The 22,729-nt window shown below is 43.2% G+C and overlaps 2 protein-coding genes across 2 annotated transcripts in view; both read left to right on the top strand.

The window, feature by feature from the left end:
- LOC310675604 (uncharacterized protein) overlaps nt 1-10,157 on the top strand; it is a 30,632-nt gene extending 20,475 nt beyond the window's left edge. The window contains exon 6 of the mRNA XM_083436531.1: nt 8,680-10,157. Coding sequence (XP_083292657.1) covers nt 8,680-9,788 — 1,109 coding nt within the window. The 3' untranslated portion in view covers nt 9,789-10,157. The remainder of the gene's footprint in view (nt 1-8,679) is intronic.
- An 8,147-nt stretch (nt 10,158-18,304) lies between these two features.
- Nucleotides 18,305-22,729, top strand: part of LOC310675501 (uncharacterized protein) — a 176,103-nt gene continuing 171,678 nt past the window's right edge. The window contains exons 1-2 of the mRNA XM_083436231.1: nt 18,305-18,333; nt 20,519-21,011. Coding sequence (XP_083292357.1) covers nt 20,610-21,011 — 402 coding nt within the window. The 5' untranslated portion in view covers nt 18,305-18,333; nt 20,519-20,609. The remainder of the gene's footprint in view (nt 18,334-20,518; nt 21,012-22,729) is intronic.

Below are 22,729 nucleotides of genomic sequence, written 5' to 3'. Positions count from 1 at the left end.
CCTTAAGACAGACAGAACTTGGCAGAAGACCAAAGGGTTCCTTCCGATCTCTCAGAGGCTTCCTGAGAGCACAGATGGGTGAGCGAGATTCAGCTGGCCCTGGAACAGGAAGAGGCCATGCCAACCAAACTGGGAGCAGTGGGGGGTTCTGGGAAAACTCTGTGCAGAAGATCCTGGGTGAGGAGGACACCCTCCGTTCAGAGGGGCAGAGCCAGCAGTTGAGGCAGTTCTGCTGCCAGGAGGCCAAAGGACCCCGAGAGGTTTGCAGCCGACTCTACCACCTTTGCCACCAGTGGCTGAAGCCGGAAAGGCACACGAAAGCTGAGATGCTGGACCTGGTGATCTTGGAGCAGTTCCTGGCTGTCCTTCCACCGGAGATGGAGAGCTGGGTGAGGGACTGTGGAGCGGAGACCAGTTCCCAGGCGGTGGCCCTGGCCGAAGGTTTCCTCCTGAGTCAGGCAGAGGAGAGGAAGCAGGTGAGAGAGACTTTCCTCTGGGTACTCCCAAGGCCTCCAAACAGGACAGAAAACATCCCATCATGCTCTACTGATGGCTCATTTTTTTTCTGGAAAGGCTTCCATGGAATGAGTTCTGACATCCTTAAAGATGTTCGCCCTGACATTCATTTTTTATTTTTTATTTTTTTAATATATATTTTTATTAGTTTTCCAATTTAAAACTATACAAAACAAAACATCCAATTTATCACCAACATCTTTTTTTTTTACTTCCATCAACATGTCTGATAATTCTCCGTCTTGATCACTTCTTGCACATTTCTTAATTTAATATAGTGGTGCCTCGCAAGACGAAAAGAATCCGTTCCGTGAGTCTCTTCGTCTAGCGGTTTTTTCGTCTTGCGAAGCAAGCCCATTAGCGGATTAGTGCTATTAGCGGTTTAGCGGCTATTAGCGGCTATTAAAGGCTTAAGGGATTAGCGGATTAGCTGCTAAAAGGCTATTAGCAGCTTAGTGCCTTAGAAAAAGGGGGTGGGGAGCAGAAAAAAACCCCCAGGAATCGCAAGACATTTTCGTCTTGCGAAGCAAGCCCATAGAGAAATTCGTCCTGCGAAGCTCCTCCAAAATGGAAAACCCTTTTGTCTAGCGGGTTTTCCATCTTGCGAGGCATTCGTCTTGCGGGGCACCACTGTATTGCACTACAATAATATCTTAATTTACCTTATTTTTTAAACAATATTTCTACCATACATTCGCACAGAGCTTCCTGAAAGCTTACAAATGTTTTCTGGTCATCACATATAGTTTTCATATAATCTGTAAATTTAATCCAATCTTCAGTGAATCTCTGGTCTCGTCGGTTCCGGATCCTTCCTGTTAATTTATCAAGTTCTGCGTATTCCATTAATTTCATTCTCCATTTTTCAATCATAGGTAATTCTTCTTGTTTCCATTTTTGGGCCATTAGTATTCTTGCTGCCATTACTGCGTATAAAAATAACTTCCATTCTTTCTTATTAATTTCATTTCCTATTATTCCTAATAGAAATGCTTCTGGTTTCTTAACAAATGTATATTTCAACATCTTTTTTAACTCATTATATATCCTTTCCCAAAAGCATTTCACTTTTTTTCACTCCCACCACATATGGTTAAATGTTCCTTCTTTTTCTTTACACTTCCAACATTTAGTACTTACTTTATACATTTTTGCTAATTTTACTGGTGTTACATACCATCTATATATCATTTTCATCACATTTTCCTTTATTATAGTACACGGAGTAAATTTCAGTCCTTCATTCCACAATTTAACCCAGTCTTTAAATTGTATATTATATCCAAAATCTTTGGCCCAATGGATCATAACCAATTTAACCTCCTCGTCCTTTGTATACCATTCCAATAATAATTTATAAATTTTATACAAAATTTTTACGTCATTATTCAATACTTCCAATTGATATTTTGATTCCTTGTCAGTAAAACCTCTTTCTAATACATCTTTTTTAAACATTTCATTAATCTGAAAATAATCCAAACAATCATTTACATTTTCTTTTACTTCAACATATGGTTTCAGTTTCCATTTACTTCCTTCTTTCATTATTAAACTCCCGTATGTTATCCACCTCCTCCTCATATTGATCTTCTTCACACTCATCACCTCCAACGGAGACAACCAATGTGGAATTTTTGACTCCAGTAGGTTTTTATACCTATCCCAGACTTCTATGAGAGATCTTCGAATGATGTGGTTTTCGAAACCCTTGTGCACTCGTTTCTTGTCATACCATAGATATGTGTGCCAACCGAATCTGTTATCAAATTCTTCCAAATCTAACAATTCTGTGTTCTCTAATTTTATCCATTCTTTCAACCCATAGAGGCAAGATGCTTCATAATATAATTTCAAGTCTGGCAGGCCGAAGCCTCCTCTTATCTTTTGCATCTGTCAGTAACTTAAATTTTATTCTCGGCTTCTTACCCTGCCAGATATACCTTGAAATCATTCTTTGCCACTCCTTAAATATTGCCGCCCCTTTGATTATTAGAATAGTCTGAAACAGAAATAACATTTTCGGTAACACACTCATCTTTATCGTTGCAATTCTTCCCCAAAATGATAACTTCATTCTCCCCCACACCTCTAGATCTCTCTTAATTTTATTCCATATTGGTATGTAATTATTTTGAAACTGATCAATACTCCTAGGGGTTAACAAAATCCCCAAATATTTAACTTTCTTAACTACCTCTATCCCTATTTGTTGCTGCATTTTTTCAATTATTTCTTGATCCATATTTTTCGCAATTATTTTTGTCCTTTTCTTATTTAATTTAAAACCCGCAACCTGTCCAAACTGTTCTATTTCTTCTAACACCTCTTTAACACCACTTATGGGATCTTCCACTGTTATGACCAAGTCATCGGCAAAGGCCTTTACTTTATATTCATTTTGACCAACTGTCACGCCCTTTATTAGCTCATTACTTCTTACTGATCTTAGAAAGACCTCCAGAACCGAAATGAATAACAACGGTGAAAGAGGACACACTTGTCTTGTGCCTTTAGTTATTAAATATTTTCTGTTGTTACATTATTAACTATTAATTTCGCTCTTTGATCAGTATATATCGCCCTTATACCATTAAGGAAAGAGTGACCCATATCCATAAATTCAAAGTTTTCAACATAAATTCCCATGAACTATTGCCTTCTCAGCATCCACAAACATTAACATCGCTTGTTATCGTTCCTGGTAGTCAGATATTCCATTATATTTATTATATTTCTTTTTTAAAAAATAATATTTATTCGATTTTCCACAAATACAAAAAAGAAAAAAGAACCAAACACAATAAACTAAAATGAGGAAGAAGAGGAAAAAGTAGAAATTTAAAAATACATACAAACCTAAAAACACCCCCCTCCACCCCACCAACACACACACAAAAAATAACAAAAAAACAAAAACATTTAAAAAGAAAACATTTCCATTTTTCAAATTTCATCTTTCAATAACTTATTTTCTCGGCCTCCTCCCACCTCCCTTTTTGTATTCCAGTTATTAATCAGATCAGCAAATTCTTTCAATCTTTCACTGCTTACTCGCTTGTTTGTCTTAGTCCATTTAAACCTTATTCTCCCATCGGCATCTAAAAAATTGTCCAAACTCCAATCTGCTAAACGGAGAAAAAGAAAAAAGAGAAGAAAAAAAACACCTTAAATCTTATGCCCTTAAATCCTAATATCATATACCCTTAAATCCTAATATCTCAAATCTTTATCTTATTTCCACTAAAGCCAAATAGAATCATTCCACCATCTCCCAAAAGTTCTTAATCATACAATGTTATGCTGAATGCTATTTTTAAAAGTTCCCAATTTTTCCCACCATCTCTTCCCCCTGGTTTCGGATTCTGCCAGTCTTTTCTACAAATTTTATCAGTCTTTCCTGTCAGCCATTAGCTCCATCAACCCGGTTCCCTTATGTCCGAGGCTCTTGAATCTTGTCTCTGGACTGCCTGCAAGTTTTTTTCCAAGCCTAAAATTGAGTCCCAAAGAACTTTCCCGACATCTCCTTTACTCCTCTTCCACACGCTTGCCCAAGCTCCATATTTCAATTTATAGACCAAAAGATATTCCAAAGCGTACTCCACAGTCTCTTTGGGGTTGCGGAAATCCATTTTTCCAAACTTTCCCGCAGTGCCGCCCTCCAACATATATATATTTTTTAAAATATTTTTTATTAAGTTTAGCATAAGAAAAAATTCGAAACAACATACAATAAACAACAAACAAAACAGAAAAAATACACAATCGTCACAAAAAAACAAAGATAAAAACAACAAGAATAAAAAACAGATTTATCTTCATAATGTTCCTTGCATTAACTTGTTTCTCCGACTTCCCCAAGCCTCCCTTCCCTGTATTCCAAATCATACCACCAAACAGCAAATCCCTTCCCTCTTTCTTAATTCAATTTTTATCTTAGTTTAAATATCCTAATATAGATTGTTCAGTTCTTATATCTTAAAATGTTGGATCTTTTACTTTTTGAAATTTTTAATTTTCTTTTGCACCTGTTGGCCGACCATGCCCAGGAGAAAGGCCTCTGGTTTCTTCAGAAAGGTGTATTTAAACACTTTTTTCATTTCATTATAGAAAATCTCCCAGAATGCCTTAATCCTTGGGCATGTCCACCAAAGATGGAAGAAAGTTCCTTCAGTTTCTTTACATTTCCAGCATTTATTATCGGGCAAATGATAGATTTTTGCTAACCTGACTGGGGTCATGTACCATCTGTATATCATTTTCATAATATTCTCTCTTAAGGCATTACATGCCGTGAATTTCATACCAGTGGTCCATAACTTTTCCCAGTCAGCCAGCATTATGTTATGACCAACATCCTGTGCCCATTTAATCATTGAGGATTTCACCGTCTCATCCTGTGTATTCCATTTCAACAGCAAGTTATACATTCTTGACAAAGTCTTAGTTTTGGATTCTAGCAATTCTGTTTCCAATTTTGATTTTTCCACCTGGAAGCCAATTTTCCTATCCAATTTGTAAGCCTCCATTATCTGATAATAATGAAGCCAGTCACGGACTTTACTTTTTAGTTTGTCAAAACTCTGCAATTTCAATTTATCTCCATCTTGTTCTAAGATCTCCCAATATTTTGGCCAGTTGGCCTCCATATTGAGTCTTTTTAAAGCTTTTGCTTCCATTGGTGACAACCACCTTGGGGTCTTATTTTCCAATAAATCTTTATATCTAATCCATACATTAAACAGTGCTTTCCTGACAATGTGAATTTTAAACATTCTATGCACTTTTACTTTGTCATACCATAGATATGCATGCCAACCAAACACATTGTTAAATCCTTCTAAATCCAATATATCTGTATTTTCAAGAAGTAGCCATTCCTTTAGCCAGCAGAAAGCTGCTGCTTCATAGTAAAGTTTTAAGTCTGGCAGGGCAAAGCCTCCTCTTTCCTTTGCATCCGTTAATATTTTAAATTTTATCCTTGGCTTTTTGCCCTGCCAGACAAATCTAGATATGTCTTTCTGCCACTTCTTGAAACAGTCGGTTTTATCAATATCCGCCCTCCAACATATAGGCCATCCATCTTGCCTTATTCAGTCCAAGTGGGGCACTGCCTTTCCCAGTCAGTCCTTCAACCTCCATAACCTCAAACTTCAAATTGTATCCATCAATTTGAGGCCCTAGTACTGGGGCTTCCATGTGAAATTCCTCTTGCAGAGACAGAACAGGTTTTGATTGTCCCATCCTCTTCTCCAATGCTCGTCCTTGCAAAATTGGTTCCACTTCCCGAACCGCACCTGTTGAGTTACTCACTTTCTGTGCCAAAATAGTCACATTTTGTTTTAGACCAGAGATGCCCTGTTCAAGAGTTCCCATTTTCTTTATGACTTGTTGCAACAGAGCTGTTATTCTATCAGCCATGTTCCCAGGCTCTTCTTGTTTTTCCAGTGTTATCTACTACTATTCAAGGTCGCTAGTTTGCAGCCTCCATGGAATTTTCCATTTCAACAATGTATCAGTCACAGTTTCTAAAACTCCCTCTGTCGGCCACAGTTTATTTTTGTTATTTTCAATCCGAATTTCTGTTACAAAACTACAAATCAGCTCCTTTTCCTTCCAATTGCCACGAAATCGGTACCTAAAAATATATATCTCTGATCGTCCTTCCATAAAAGTATACTCCATTCCTCCGTTGTTATTATTTTTGAGTTGTAAAACTTTTTGACAGCCCGATCCCAGGCTTGAGACGGTAGTGAATTAGGTCGTCTTTTTACTGTCCTGCGGGTCTCAATCGTCCACCAAAAAATCTCCCCCTCTTCCCCTGCTTCCGGGGGGGGGGGGTTCAGAAGACTTAAATGATGAAAATTTATACTTTACAAAGTACTTTTCAAAAGCTCCAGCTTACAATGGCTTTGCTTTGATCTTTCTACAAAACGGAAGGTGGGCTTCCTGTTTAAACCTTCACGTTCAAGTGCCAAATTCAGATATTTTTATAATCCAATTCCGTTTACTTACGAAGTTTATTTAAGTCCAAATGTCCACAGGAAAAGTCGGCGCTTTCTGGTAACAGCTGTGCGGCTTCACTCCCTTAAAACAGCGATCGATTCGATGTGCCGCACCGCTCACCCCACGTCGCTCCGGATCTCCCCGCACGTAGGGGAGGCGCAAAAGGCACGTGCCGAATCCCAAGCCCACGGTGCTTCGCAGGACGAATTTCTCTATGGGCTTGCTTCGCAGGATGAAAATGTCTTGCGATTCCTGGGGGGGGTTTTTTGCTCCCTCCCCACCCCCTTTTTCTAAGGCACTAAGCTGCTAATAGCCTTTTAGCAGCTAATCCGCTAATCCCTTAAGCCTTTAATAGCCGCTAATAGCGCTAATCCGCTAATGGGCTTGCTTCGCAAGATGAAAAAAACGCTAGACGAAGAGACTCACGGAACGGATTCTTTTCGTCTTGCGAGGCACCACTGTACTTAGAATTCCAGACGAGGCTGACCTCCTTTTTCCCACCTCGTCCTCATCGAATTGTCTCCAATTGTTATTTTGATTTTTTAATCCTTTTAAGTCCTTTTAAATTCGAATTCCTAGTGTTTGAGAGCCGATCGTTTCTGCACACAAGCTCGGGGCTTCGCTCCTGGAGGATAGTAATGGCTTCCCACTGCCTGCCTTTCTACCCCGCTGCTTTCGTCCCCTCCAAAGGAGGTTAACTGGCGGCCCGGGGAATTGCAAAACGGCCGTACCGGGATCCTGCACCCTGGATCTCCTTCCAGGGGTGTTTTGGGGGGCTGCGGCGCCCTTGCAGCAACCCCTTTTTCCTCCCAAGAGCTGGATTCCCTCTCCAGGGAGAAATCCTGCTTGTCTTCGCTCCCGCGATCAGCCGGAATTCTCTCTGACATTCATTTTTTAATCCTTCTCCCCATTCTCTCTTTTGAATCCTTTTTCTTTTTCAGGGAAAGGATCTCTTTGCAGAAATGGACCAGATTTCTTCTGAGGCAGAGAGGCCTCCGTTGGACACCAGAGAGAGGCAGCTGGGTAAGGAGGGAGGATTTTTTTCTCTGTTTAGTCTCATTCTGTTGGTTTTCCAACTCATCAGAGGAGGGAAGATATATTTTTTCACACATAACATCTCTAATGCACCCAAACACCCAAATGCACTCAGCAGGTGAGACTTTCTCAAAGGCCCCTCTGTAGTTTGAGATGCACTGATTCACCTGTGAGACAAGAAGGCACTCTGGGCCTACCCCTTACCTTTTTCCCTCTTGCAGGTGACACAGTGATACTGGCTAAACCTCTTCATCCATCTCTGAATGGGGACAGAATGGAAGCAGCAGCTGTGGAACCAGATCAGGTCAGGGGAAGCTGCCTTGTGGGGACAGAGGTCAAGGGGTGGAACAATGTCCTAGCTCAAGGAGTGGTGGTGAACAACAGTGTTGTCTCAGAGGAGGACATTTCCCTTTTTCTTTTAGGGTCCAGTGTGCTTTGAAGACGTTGCTGTTTGTTTCACGGACGAGGAGTGGGAGTTGCTGGATCCTGACCAGAGAGCTCTGCATAAGGATGTCATGGAGGAGAATCATGGGATCGTGGCGTCTCTTGGTAAGGCTCCCAGTGGGATCATAATATCTGTTTCTAAATTCAAAACTCCATATGTGACGAACCTCATATATTTTCACAGACCTCAACAGCGCCCCCTACAACACTGGATATTACAATATCCCCCGCAAAAAAACCTTGAATAGTAAATTACTGTTTTTTTCTGTGAATGTTCTTCCTGTAGTTGCAGCTTATTAAACAAGGATCAGCTGGTCTGAACTCCCCAGACCCTTTTGACTGTAAACTTCAGAGTTGTTAGGGAAGTTGAAGTAGCTTCTGTCAGGTTTTCAGTTTCAGTTTCTCCTCCTGTCGGTCTTTGGTTGTCCAAAGAGAAGACTGACATTGGAAATGGAGGGATGCCATGATAGAGCAAAGAAAATCCATTCGAGAGAAGAGCCAGGCTTATCGAATCACAGGTTCCCCTAAGGATGTCGGTTGATCCCCGTTAATTAATGCACCCAACCCTTCAGAAAACCATCCATCTAACCCACTTGTGTTATTCCTCTATTACCAGTGTTAACAAGTATTCTTCATGAATTTCTCCCTGAGTCTCTAATCCATTTCTCTTCATTGTAGATAGAGATGGACTGGAAATTAAGAACATGGGTGACCATGACAAAATCCCCACAATGGAGAAGCTGAATAAATATCTTGAATGTGGGAAAAGTTCCTTTTCCACATCCCATCAAAGAAATCCCATTGGGAAGAAAGCATATGAGTGCGTGGAATGTGGAAAGAGATTCAGTCAAAAGGTCAATCTCACTTCCCATCAGAGAATTCATACAGGAGAGAAACCCTATCAGTGTGTCGAATGTGGAAAGAGCTTCACTTACAGCCACCATCTCACTTCCCATCAAAGAATTCATACAGGGGAGAAACCCTATCAGTGTGTGGAATGTGGAAAGAGCTTCAGTCAGAGCTCCACTCTCACTTCCCATCAAAGAATTCATACAGGGAAGAAACCATATCAGTGTGTGGAATGTGGAAAGAGTTTCACAGATAGCTCCTCTATCACTTCCCATCAAAGAATTCATACAGGGGAGAAACCCTATCAGTGTGTGGAATGTGGGAAGAGCTTCAGTCAGAGCTCCTCTCTCAGTTCCCATCAAAAAATTCATACAGGGGAGAAACCCTATCAGTGTGTGGAATGTGGAAAAAGCTTCAGTCAGAGCTCCCATCTCACTTACCATCAAAGAATTCATACAGGGGAGAAACCCTATCAGTGCATGGAATGTGGAAAGAGCTTCAGTCAGAGCACCAGTCTCACTTACCATCAAAGAATTCATAGAGGGGAGAAACCCTATCAGTGTGTGGAATGTGGAAAGAGCTTCAGTCAGAGCGCCAGTCTCACTTACCATCAAAGAATTCATACAGGGGAGAAACGCTATCAGTGTGTGGAATGTGGAAAGAGCTTCAGTCACAGCCATGGTCTCACTTCCCATCAAAGAATTCATACAGGGGAGAAACGCTATCAGTGTGTGGAATGTGGAAAAAGCTTCAGTCACAGCCATAGTCTCACTCGCCATCAGAGAATTCATACAGGGGAGAAACCCTATCAGTGCTTTGAATGTGGAAAGAGCTTCACGAGGAGCTCCAATCTCAGTTCCCATCAAAGAATTCATACGAAGAGTGGAAAACCCTTCATTATACAGCTTTCAGCGCTAGAGAAAAACACACCACTTTAAACAGGCCTTTGGCTGATTGACATCTAATGCCCTTTTAAAATGTGGTGGGGAGGTGGGGGTTACAGGTTTTGGGCTGTGTGTTTTGTGTTTTCATTGTGTGACTTTATGTTGTAACCATCCTGAGACCTGTGGGTATAGAGAATAAGAGCCAACTCTTAGAGTCTGAGGGGTCTTTATCCCCCTAATAAGATATGTGAGGGGGCCACCCCCCAGTTCATAGGAATAGCCATTCAAATGGCATACATCCACAGCATCCTGTGACTGTTTAACCGAGGCGGGGCTTACTAAACCCCTCCTATATTTTATTCAAGTTGGCACCCCTGCTATAGGGCGCTATAGAAGTCAAATAAATGCATAAATAAAACAAAACCATCTTGGTCGCCTTCTTTTGCGCTTGTCCCAGCTTGTCAATATCCTTCTTAATATTATCATTTTTAAAAATTATGTACCCGTCATGGCTTTCTCAAAAACAAGTCAAGCTAGAGAAATTCTCTTTTTTCTTTTTCTTTTTTTGGATGGAGTTACAGATTGTTTCTCTTTTTTTAAAAAAAATGATATTTATTCAAATTTTAACAGATACAGAAAAAGTAGAGAAAGACAAAATACAGTAAAAAAAGAGAGAAATAAGAATAGATAAAAATTAAAAAATACATAAAACCACACCTCCACCCCACCAGCAGGAAAAAACTAAAACATTTTTTAAAAAACCTTCCATTTTTCACAATTCCATCCTTCAATGACTTGTTTCCTCGACCTCCTCCCACCTCCCTTTTTGTATTCCAGTTAATAATTAAGTCAGCAAATTCTTTCCATCTTTCACTGCTTACTATCATTTAATTATCTTAATCCATTTAAACCTTATCCTCCCATCAACATCTTAAAAATTATCTATACTCCAATCTAGTAAAGAGAGAAAAAGAACCTTAAATCTTATACCCTTAAATCCTAAAATCTTAAGTCCTTATCATATTTCAACTAAAGTCATATAAATTCATTCTACCATCTCCCAACATTCCTTAATTATACAATATTATACTAAATAATGTTTTAAAAATTCCCAATCTTCTTCCACCATCTCTTCTCCCTGGTTTCGGATTTTATCAGTCTTTTCTGCCAATTTCATCAGTCTTTTTTGTCCATTCCATATAGTTCATCAACCTGGTGCTCTTATGTGCAAGGCTCTTAACTCTTCTCCCTGTCCTGTCTGCAGATTTCTTTCAGTACCAAAAATTAAATCCCAAAGGGCTTTCTTCTCAGCAGCTCCTTTATCCCATTTCAGCATGTTTGCCCATACTCCATATTCAAAATTGTAATCCAAAAGATGTTCCAAGGCATACTCCACAGACCCTTTGAGTTTACGGAGCTCCACTTTTCCAAGCTTTCCCGCAGTGCCTCCCTCCAGCAGAAAATCTATCCATCTTGCCTTATTCAGTCCAAGCAGGGCACTGTCTCTCCAATTCTGACTCTCAAGGAGTTACAGATTGTTTCTCAGGGGACTGCTGTGGTAATAGTGCATCTTAATTTCAGTAAGGTTTTTGACAAAGTCCCCCTTGATATTTATGTGAGGAAGCTGGTAAAATGAGGCTGAACAAGGTAACTGTTAGGTGGATTTGACTGACCGAACCCAAAGAAGACTCCTTCATGGTTCCTCCTCATCCTGGGGAAAAGTGACAAGAGGGGTGCTGCAGGGTTCTGTCCTGGGCCCGTTGTTGTTCAGCGTCTTTATAAATGACATGGATGAAGGAACTGAGGGGATGCTCATCACATTTGTAGACGACACCAAACGGGGAGCGGAGGCCAATGTGGCAGAAGGCAGAATCAGATCAAGGGCAGGAATAGTACCAATTTCTTCTGCCTTGGTCAGGCCCCACCCAGAATACTGTGTTCAATTCTGGGCATCACAGTTTCAGTATCTTAAATTTTGTTGGCCTGGGGAAATCAAGAAGGTTGGGCTACACATGCCATATTTTATAACACGTGGCAAATGTTTATCGAATACATATATTGTCAAGACTGTTGCAGGAATCGACCCATCACTCGTGAGAAAATGTGGCATGAGCTCTTAAAATAATCAAATGAAACATTAACACATGGCAAGATGAAAGTGCAATTTCATCGGACATGTTATTTGTTGTTTACTGTTGTAACTATTGCTTTCTGAAAAGTTATCTTCTGTACCATGAAGATAAATAAAAACAATGTTTTTAAAAATGGTGGGGAAATCAGGTGTCCTCTTCCGTTAATCTGCTTGCATGTGTTGGGTTTTATTTGGAGACTGTAACTCCCAGTAATTTCATTATCTGTATGTGTTTCTGTGTGTTCAGCACACATGATTGCAGGTGAGACCGAATAAAACACTTCATCGGAAAAATTGGAAGCATCTAATGTTCCCTGGACTTTTAATAATAAATAATAATAATTTTATTATTTATACCCCGCCCTCCCCAGCCAAGGCCGGGCCCAGAGCGGCTTACAAGCAATAATAAAAGGAAGATGAATGATTACAACTTTAATATTGAAACATTAAAATATTAAAATGTAGCCTCATCGCAGGAGGAGAAGGAAAGGAAAAAAGAAAGAGGGGGAGGGAATCCCTCTTTGGCCACCTGGCCAAAGGCCAGGCGGAACAACTCTGTCTTACAGGCCCTGCGGAAAGAAATCAGATCCTGCAGGGCCCTGGTCTCAGGAGGCAGAGCGTTCCACCAGAGCTGAAAAGGCCCTGGCTCTGGTTGAAGCCAGTCTAACTTCCTTAGGGCCTGGGACCACTAGGGTGTTGTTATTTATGGACCTTGAGGCTCTCCGTGGGGCATACCGGGAGAGGTGGTCCCGTACGTACGAGGCTCCTAGGCTGTGAAGGGCTTTAAAGGTCAAAAGCAGCACCTTAAATCTGACCCTGTACTCCACCGGGAGCCAGTGCAGCTTGAAAAGCACTGGGTGAATATGCTCCCATGGCAGAGACCCCGTGAGGAGCCTCGCTGCAGCATTCTGTACTCGCTGGAGTTTCTGGGACAGCTTCAAGGGCAGCCCTGCGTAGAGCGAATTACAGTAGTCAAGCCTGGAGATGACCGTCGCATGGTGACGAGGCCTGCTCGTCTTTTTTGGGATGAGGCAGTTTTTCACCAAGTTAGCTTGAAAAGAATCTCACACACCAAGCTGGATTTTTAAGGGCTCTCTCACACACAGCCTCCAAAGCTGCTGCCCGCCTTTATTGAAGTCTCTGCAAAAGTCTTCTCTTACAATGTATCAGCTAGCAGATAAAGAATGTACAGTACATCACGCCCCCTCAGATCATGTTACATGGACCAATCGCTACATTGGCATGAACTGTTCACGCGTTGTCCATGCCCCAAGCAGCATCTTGCTTTGTCCAGTAAGAAACTTCTTTCCATGCCAATATGCATAAGCAACCATTTTCCTACATGCCCTCTTTTCTTTATATATTTAAGCGCAAATGAAAACAACTTTAATCAGCATCATACACGGAATTTGCTAAGCGTTTATATTGTGCCACATAAATCCTTCTAGTCAGCCCAGAGGCTGGACGTGGTTTATTCCACCAGGCACTGCATTGAGCAAGCAAGGAAGGTAAGCATTGAATGCAACAACAGAGAATTATAAATCCAACAATTAATGCAATTATAATCAACAAAATTTTTCTTAACCATTCACCATTAGGTAACCAAGAGAATAGCCATTCCCATGGGTCAAAACCCTCAGGTGGATTCAAAGGATTATGAGCTATCATGCGTTCCAAGTGATCAATTATTGCAGAAATATTGATTGATTGATCAGATATATACATACAGCAATGGGAATGAATTAAAGCACAAACTCTAGAGGCGAGAATAATATCTAAAATAATATCTAAGCACAAACTTTAGAGGCGAGAATAATATCTAAAACATAACGATTTTGAAGAGCAACATCTCTTATTTGTGACATTTCTGCGTTAATTGTCTTTAAAGCCAAAATAGTAGAATTGAACAAAGCAGCTGTCCAATTTGCCAACTTATGCAAATCACGGTAATTCATAGCTACACCTAAAGAGGGCAGAAGAGACCTAGCAATGCTTGTTTCAACATACTGAGTGATGGGAGATTGTGCTTCCTTCTTATTGCGCAGACGGACTGCTGGAAGCTTGTCCAGTTTATATATCAGAGGTATAACCACCCCTAAAGTACAGGTTCCAGAAAAAGCAGAGGGGATTTCTTTGTAGGCTTTTGTGCCACAAAATAACCATAAATCATATTGAAGCAAACACGTAGTTCTGCTACTCTTCCTCATCCAATCCAACCAAACATAAAAATTTCTACACGCAGCTTGTTGATCATAAGTCATATAGGTTGTGACATTATTAACTAAAACTTGTGGCCTACCACTCATAGTGGTAACGTTAAGAAAACAAGAGGATCCATTAACATACTCATAAGTCCAATTACAAGAAGGATAATGACCTAAAAATTTCTTTGTATTATGATTAAAATGAAAGCAATGAGACGCTGTTTCTACAAGCGACAAAAACACAGGAGGTAAACTCATACGACCATCCTTCATATTATTACTAATCTTATATGAAGCATTTAGTGGAATACCATGCAATAATATGCCAGACCGCTTTGAATAAGGAGGAATATGCATACACACCCAACAATCAGAAAGATTAAGCATAGATGCAAACTGATTTATGTCTTTAACATAGGTATTATTACTCCAAATCTGATGATATATCTCAGGTTTTCTTGCTTTTTGTAAGGGAGCATCACGGCGGCGTCTTACAAAGTTTCCCAGGTGTTTAAAGTTGTGAGGTCGATGCCAAACTAATAGTTCGGGGGGGCAATAAGGATGAGAATGGTAGATCACCCCAATAGCTGCTTCAGAGCAACCTGCGTGATATTTCGTGGCTCGATTATTGGCATGTAAAAACCACAATCCAGAAGAGGCAACACAACCATTTTTGCAAACACAAGAGCCCATTTGCTGTAAATAGGCTACATTCACGGTTCCTTGTACTGAATCAAAATTCCAACCCCAGTTGTAGGTAGCAACACAAATGGGGTAGTCGTAATTGGGGAATAAAACCCAGGCAAGGCCAGTGTGGCGAGGACATCCTTCAAAGCCAGGCTCATTCCCCAGGCAAGATGCAACAAAACTGTACTGGTACTTGGTAATCAAAGTGGCTTCCCAGGGAGTAGGAGGGCCAATGCGATAAGGACGGAGATGGCCCTTCAGCATGCCAGGAAACACAGGAACAGCTGTAGAAGGCACGTTGGAAAGAACGTGGCGATGTCTCCAGCTGCAATGTGGATTGAGGTCAGATGGCAGATCTCCATCGGCAGACAGCGTGAAGTATGGTTTCAAGACGCTGGTGTCTTCTCGGGCGTCTCCTTGGGCGAGGATGGAAGCGCAACAGAGGAACGCCAAGGCCGAACACACCTGGCTGGAACCCATCTTGTCTCTCCTTCCACGTCAATGGCAGCAAATCCACGACCCCAGGAAATCAGGGAAGTTGGACCTTTCCACTCCGGGTCTGGAAGCAACCTGTAAGACACTAGAGGGTGCTGCAACACTTCTACCCTCCTGAAGTGAAGCTCAGCAGGTGTAAAATTCCTGTTGTGAGGATACAACAGATGATTTAAGGTGAATAACACTTGATGCACAATGTTAGGTATTTCAGGGACAAGAGCTGAACGACCTCCCAATTGCTTGTTGAGGAGGGTCTTAAAAGTCAAATGGGCACGCTCAATGATTGCTTGTCCTGTAAAGCAACTTAATATCCCACAAAGAGCAAAAGTCAGAAAAAGCCTGAGAAATATATGCAGAACTGTTGTCAGTCTTCAATGCATGGGGTTTTCCCATAACAGCAAAACATTTTTAAAAAATGCATTTTCCTCTAAGACAAAAAAAAAAAAACACACGATCCAAGCCATCCTTTTTTGCAACAAAAAAAATCGCTGTAAGAAACCAGAGCCGAGAACAAAGGGGCTTTCGTTTTCTCAGATTCAAGGCGACCTTGTCTGTCTACATTGATTTGCAACATAAGTCCGGGAACAGAGCCAAAGAGTGAAAAGCAACATTTCTATGTACTGTGAAGGGGGAGAGGAAAAAAGATTGTAAAATGTTTTCGGTGCGGCCTGTCTTTTGTGAACTGAATCACACAGGTGCCTCTGCCCCCCCCCCCATGGCAGAAGAAAAACCACTGCAAGCTTTTCTCAAGTTTTGTCCTTAGCAAGATTTTGAAACCCAATAGAGGACAGAACAGTGGCCAGCGGACGAGCCTTGCCCACAGAGTGGCAGGCCTTGAGCATATCTGCAATGGCTATATTAGGAGTTGTCATCAAAGGGCGTAGCGCTTGTTTACAGTCTTCATTGGCATTGTCAAATGCAAGCTGACGTACAATCACTTCTTGGGCTGCCACATCCTGAACTTGCCTTTTAAGAGTGCCCCAATGACCCCCTCCCTTGTTTTTGTCATCTGGGACTGAAGCCAAAGCATCCTGAGTTGCGGCAACGGTGGCTTCCCAATACTGAGGATCCAGGGCCAATTGCTGAGCAATGGTAAGGAAATTTCCCCCTCCCGGCAGTCCATCAAGAAGCTCAGCCTGTGTGAGCATGGCAGGGGCTGGAGGAGATGGCGCAACACCAACAGCAGCGGCAACAGAGGAAGATAACTCTTTTATAAATTGCAAGTCAAATTGTTCATGTCTGTGAGGCCCTCCATCGGGGGCGGCTAGAGCAAGCACAGGGAAAAGATTAGGCATAGCAGAATCAAAGGCAATTAGCGGTGCAGCCACTCGAAGAGCTGCTTGGAGAGGGGTGGACGAGGGGGCGGTCGTGGCACCGAGAGGCCAGGAATGCAGAGGGAGTGAGGGTGGGGGAGCTGTAGATACGGGAGGATCTGGAGCTTTCGAAGAGACAGAAGCTGGCAGGTCCAGAATTTGTGCTGTTGGCAGGCAGGGACACAAAAACACAGAAGGTGCAGGAGGCTTTACGGCAAGGAGAATATTTGCAGGATTTAGAAAGGACATAGCCTTGTGAACTTGGCACCAAGCATGTAAAATTCTGACATCAATCTCTGGGTTATTTTGAAAAAAATGTCCTATTTTTTCCCATTCCTTCAAATCCCACGTACCATCTTGGGGATAGCAGGGAAAATGGGTGTCAAGAGCTTCAATTAAGGCTTTGAGATCAGCATCATTCACAACAAGATTGTTGCTGGCAAGAAGAAACTTAAGTTCATCAAAAAAATTCTTTTGTGGTGGTGAAAGGGACTGCCCCATGGTAGCAGAAAACGTAAGGGAGCTCTCACCTGGGATCCGAAGAACGGATGAAGGACGCGTCTGGAGCCCTTGCACGGGGCGAGGTGAGCGCTGAGAAGCAACGTGAAGTCCGAAGTCAATCACACGGGGCGCCAAATGACGAGGCCTGCTCGTCTTTTTTGGGATGAGGCAGTTTTTCACCAAGTTAGCTTGAAAAGAATCTCACACACCAAGCTGGATTTTTAAGGGCTCTCTCTCACACAGCCTCCAAAGCTGCTGCCCGCCTTTATTGAAGTCTCTGCAAAAGTCTTCTCTTACAATGTATCAGCTAGCAGATAAAGAATGTACAGTACATCACGCCCCCTCAGATCATGTTACATGGACCAATCGCTACATTGGCATGAACTGTTCACGCGTTGTCCATGCCCCAAGCAGCATCTTGCTTTGTCCAGTAAGAAACTTCTTTCCATGCCAATATGCATAAGCAACCATTTTCCTACAGCATGGATCACTTTTAGGGCAATGCATGGTGCTTTTGTCTGACACATAAAAATCTGTCTGCTCCCAAAGACTTGTCTGTCTGTCTCTGCACCACAACACTGCTTTGGAACGGTTTCTTTCTGGTTGGTGGTTAAAATGACTATTGGTTGGTGCTGGTGCTTGAGGATGATGAAAGGTACTTAAGGAAAAAAGTTGGGTTTTAAAAAAAAAATCCCTAAAGCCACGTTTCTCAGGCTAGGCTGGCCATTGTCCTGATCCCACGCATCTTATGGTGGACTACAAAGCTCTTAACAGCTTCTGATCAGTTTACTTGAGAGATTGCCTTCGCCCATGTATTCCCGACTCCACTGCTTAGAGAAAACTGGCACAGTTACCGGTTCCACATAAAACACCTGCACTTGTGAGAAATCAAAATTTCCGCTGGAGCTGCGGAATTGGTCCTTTTCCCTGCAAGCTGCTCCTCCACTTTCCGGCCAAGGGAGGGAGATGCTCAGAGTCCAGCCAAGAGCCTCCCCCCCAAAAGGATATCTGGGCATGGGCGGAGCCAGGGGGGCAGCTGCCCCCCTTAATCCATAAGGAATAATAGGAATCTGAGGTTCTGCCAAGCGAGAGAGGGCTGAGCTGGGGGGACTCGGCTTGGCAAGGGTTAAAGGGAAGTGAGCTGCCTTCCTAGAGAGGCCAGGAAGCAAGAGGGGGCCAGGTCCTCCAGAGCCAAGCCCCCCCCCAGTCGTTTCCTGCTTCGGTGTGTCCCCTGCAAGGGCTGCCTCGCTGTCCCCTCCTGGGATCTGGTGAGTCTCCTCTCTCTCCCCCCAGAGGGTGCAGTGGGGAGACTGTGGGGGTCCCAGGGCTGCAGCAATGGGAGGAGGCGGGGGGGGGGCTGATCTGCTCCTGCAGGGGGGGACCCCAAGTCAGGGAGGAGAGGGTCCTGCCAGGGAGGGGCCAGGTCTGCAATGCTCTCCTTCCTGCAGATCAGAGCATCCCAAACTCATCTGGCCCTCCGCCCTCCCCTCCTTTCAGAAAAAATCTCCCTTCTTTAAACAAAGGAGTCCCTGGGACTTTAGCTCTGTGTGACGTCGCTCAGCGTCACTGCAGAACAGAGGAAACATGTGCAAATGGTTTTCCAAAGCTGGACAAGGAGGTGGACTAGCCCCCCCCCTAAAAAAAAAACCGTGGGGAGGAAGGAAGGAAAGGTGGGAGAGAGAGGCCAGGAATAAAGAGAGGGATCCCAGCCCAGAGTCTGGCTGCTGCATTGGGGACCAGTTTCCCAGTGTCTCCCAGGGCAGCTCCCCACGGAGGCCACTGCAGCAATCCCCTCGCACCCAGAGCAGGGCATCCCAGGACCACATCCTCTCTGTCCCAAAGGGATTGTTGCTGGAAAACCAGCCGGAAATGGGCGCTGCTACTCACTGAGCCTCCAGGGACCATGGCATCAATGGCTGTGTATGTGTTAAGCTATCTAATTGAATAATAATAATAAATAACCCGCCTAAATTTCAAAGGAGATGTCTTTGGCCCCACCCACCTGGCCCTCAGGGGGTTGACCAGATACATACCTGGCCCTCAGAGCAAAGGAAAAGGGACCCCACCCCAGGAGTCTGTCTGGAGAGCGGCAGAGAGTCCAAGTGTAAGAAAAGGAGACAGAAGCAGGGGAGAAATGTGCCTGGAAGTGGGGGTGGGTGGGGAGCAACTCCTGAGGACCCCCGGGTGAGGACCCCAATGAGAGCCAAGCATCCATTATTCAAACGATGCAAATTATTCCCTTAGGAGTCAGTTTTTGTGTCTGTCTTTCAAGGGCTGCATGGCTGTCCCCTGCTGGGATCTGGTGAGTCTCCTCTCCTTCCACTCATTTGGACTTCCACTTCCCATGTGGGGGGGGGGGGGGGGAATGACACCAAGGCAGGTTAGAGCAGGAATATGACTTCCCATGATCTGGACTCTAGACTTCTGTGGATGCAGCCTAGAATAGCGCTAGCTTTTTTCTTCTTCTTTTGCTGCTGTATCACATTCATCACTGGTAGTGACAAGCAAGCAATTCCGGCTGTTTTCACCAGATTTAGCTGGCTCCCCCCCCCCCCCCATTTTGCATTCTGCAGCACTAAGTGGGAGAAGCTGCAAGAAGCTGCAGACTCTGCTTGGAGACCTTGCCCAGCTTGTCCTTAAAACCCCGAAATTCCTCCATGATGGCTTTCTTGTCAACTTTCGCATTGCTAGGCAATGCTTCTGTTATTTCGCTCAGTTCTTCTCTGTAGTTACTTGTAGACTAGATTCCCTTTCTCCTGTGGGGAAGGAATGGGGTGCATGATGCAGACCCCCCAAGTGTCCCTATTTCACAGGGACAGTCCTGGATTTTGCAACACACCAAAGCACTGAAAAAAAACAATCTGGGTTTCACATGTAAGTCAGACCAAGCCCAGAGAATAAAACATCACCATAAGCAGAGAACATGGACTCAGCGCATCTGGTCTTAAAGGAGCCTGGGAATTTTATTCACTGACTGACTCCTCTTAGATTTCACCCACTTCCTTCCAGATCACAAAAATGGCACATTTAACACATATACAAAATTTCAAAAGCAGAATATAAATATATACTCCCTGTTTCATTCCTTTATGCTGCTCTGCCTTTCACAAAATCTGTGTCCTCGGCCCAGGCAAATTCTTGGCAGTCAGGGCATACCATAACATCAGAGAACATTCCCAGCCATGGATGTTCTCAATGGAAGTTTGAGAAAGTTGGTGGATTAGCATTTTTCCTGTGCAGATTTATATCACTATTGTTGGTGCTAGTAGCCTCTTCTTCCTCATTGTCTGGTTTCCTAACAATTATGGCATTGCTGCTAAAAAAATCTAAAATGTTTTCCCCCCATACTGTATTTATTGACAAAGGGATTTTGCAGGATTCTTGGGTGCTCAGTAGAGAGAGAAGAGGGTGTGTAAACTTTATGCAACTTTATACACTGTATTTGCTTTGTAGGATTTGCAAGAGCTTCGCACTAAGACAGACAGAACTTTGCAGAAGACCAAGGGGTTCCTTCCGATCTCTCAGAGGCTTCCTGAGAGCACAGATGGATGAGCGAGACTCAGCTGGCCCTGAAGCAGGAAGAGGCCATGCCATCCAAAATGGGAGCAGTGGGGGATTCTGGGAAAACTCTGTGCAGAAGATCCTGGGTGAGGAGGAGCCCCTCCGCTCAGAGGTGCAGAGCCAGCAGGTGAGGCAGTTCTGCTGCCAGGAGGCCAAAGGACCCCGAGAGGTTTGCAGCCGACTCTACCACCTTGACCATCAGTGGCTGAAGCCAGAAAGGCACACGAAAGCTGAGATGCTGGACCTGGTGATCTTGGAGCAGTTTCTGGCTGTCCTTCCACCAGAGATGGAGAGCTGGGTGAGGGACTGTGGAGTAGAGACCAGTTCCCAGGCGGTGGCCCTGGCCGAAGGTTTCCTCCTGAGTCAGGCAGCGGAGAGAAGCCAGGTGAGAGAGACTTTCCTCTGGATACTCCCAAGGGGCTCCAAACAGGCCGGAGAACATCCAAAAATGCTCTCCTAATGGCGCATCCTTTTTCTGGGAAGGCATCCATGGAATGAGACCCTTCAAGTCTTTGTCATTCTCTTTGTAATATTTCTCACCATTCATTCTCTGTTTTGAATCCTTGTTGGTCTTTCAGGAAAATGAACATTTTGCAGAAATGAACATGGATTCCTGTGAGACAGAGAGGCCTCCATTGGACATCAGAAGGAGGCATCAGGGTAAGGAGGGAGGAGTTTTTTTCTCTCTCCATTGGGTCATATTCCTTTGGCTTTGAACAGGATGGATTTGAATCAAATCATTTGTTTTTACAGAAAATCTCATTCTTGCTGGTATAATATTTAATATTTACAACCAGATGAAGGTTTCATTTTTAGAATAATAAATTTTCGGAGTGGTTTTTACAGCTTTATCAAAGATTACTGATTTGGTTAGAAATACATACCGTATTTTTCGCTCCATAGGACGCACTTTTTCCCCTCCAAAAATGAAGGGGAAATGTGTGTGCGTCCTATGGAGCGAATGCAGGCTTTCGCTGAAGCCTGGAGAGTGAGAGGGGTCGGTGCGCACCGACCCCTCTCGCTCTCCAGACTTCAGGAGAACCCCAGCGCCAGCCCCACAAGGTCAGGGGACAGCGGGGAGGCGGACCGCCGCTGAGCTCTGCACGCCCCAAGCTTCGGGATTGGCGCAGCACCCAGCTAGCCGTGGAAGAGCCGCGCGGCTCTCCCACAGCTAGCGGAGACCTTGCCGGCACCCAGAAGCTTGGGGCGCGCTGAGCTCTGCACGCCCCAAGCTTCGGGATTGGTGCAGCGCACCTGGGGGGGAAATAAAATTTTTTTCCTCTATTTCCCCCCCAAAAAACTAGGTGCGTCCTAAGGTCCGGTGCGCCCTATGGTGCGAAAAATACGGTAGATAATTATGGAATTATTGTCAGGATCCCTAAGATAGCTGTTTATATTTGGACAACTTTTCTGCTGTACTTTATTGGAAGGAGAAAAATAAATAAATAATCATTTCCTTAATAAGAATTTAAATAGTTTATTTAACTAAAACATTACAGCATATGTATCCATTTTTTTTAACTGACGTACAGTAGTTAGAGATTTTATTGTTTGGACAGTGCCAGTTGAGCCCTGGGAAGAAGGGCCTGGAACCCGTCAACTCTTATTAGTCGACTGGCCAAGTTGACGTCAAGGTCTCACCATGAACTTACAGATCCCGGTTGCACTTTCATTTTTACTGCTTCACGCTTAGCTACTTCAGCAGATCTATTCTACTCCAAACAATCTATTCATTGAACTTCTTGGAATTTAGCATTTAAGAGTAAAGGGTTGATTCTGTGTATATAAATTTTCAAAGGGAGAATGGGATTAAGGTTTTCTCCTCAACTCTGTATGTTTATTTTATAGCATTTTTCCTGTGAAGAAAAGGCATGATTTCTTTGCGGACACAAATTCACTCTTTTAAGAACTGCAAAAACAAACATCTGTGATAATATCTTCATGTTAGAAAAACTGCCCCAAATATTCTTACAGAAACCTCTGGAATTGCATGACATTGTGAATGGATTAATGGAATTCATTTACCAAAAAATTTAGACACTGTATATAAAGGCTCATGCTACATAATTAAAAACAAATCCTTATTTCCTTATGAATAGCCTT

The sequence above is a fragment of the Podarcis tiliguerta genome (genome assembly GCF_965153285.1).
Source record: "Podarcis tiliguerta genome assembly, chromosome: 4".
Taxonomy (NCBI): Eukaryota; Metazoa; Chordata; class Lepidosauria; order Squamata; family Lacertidae; genus Podarcis; species Podarcis tiliguerta.
Note: the sequence above shows the minus strand (reverse complement) of the source record. Positions and strands in the feature narration are given on the sequence as shown.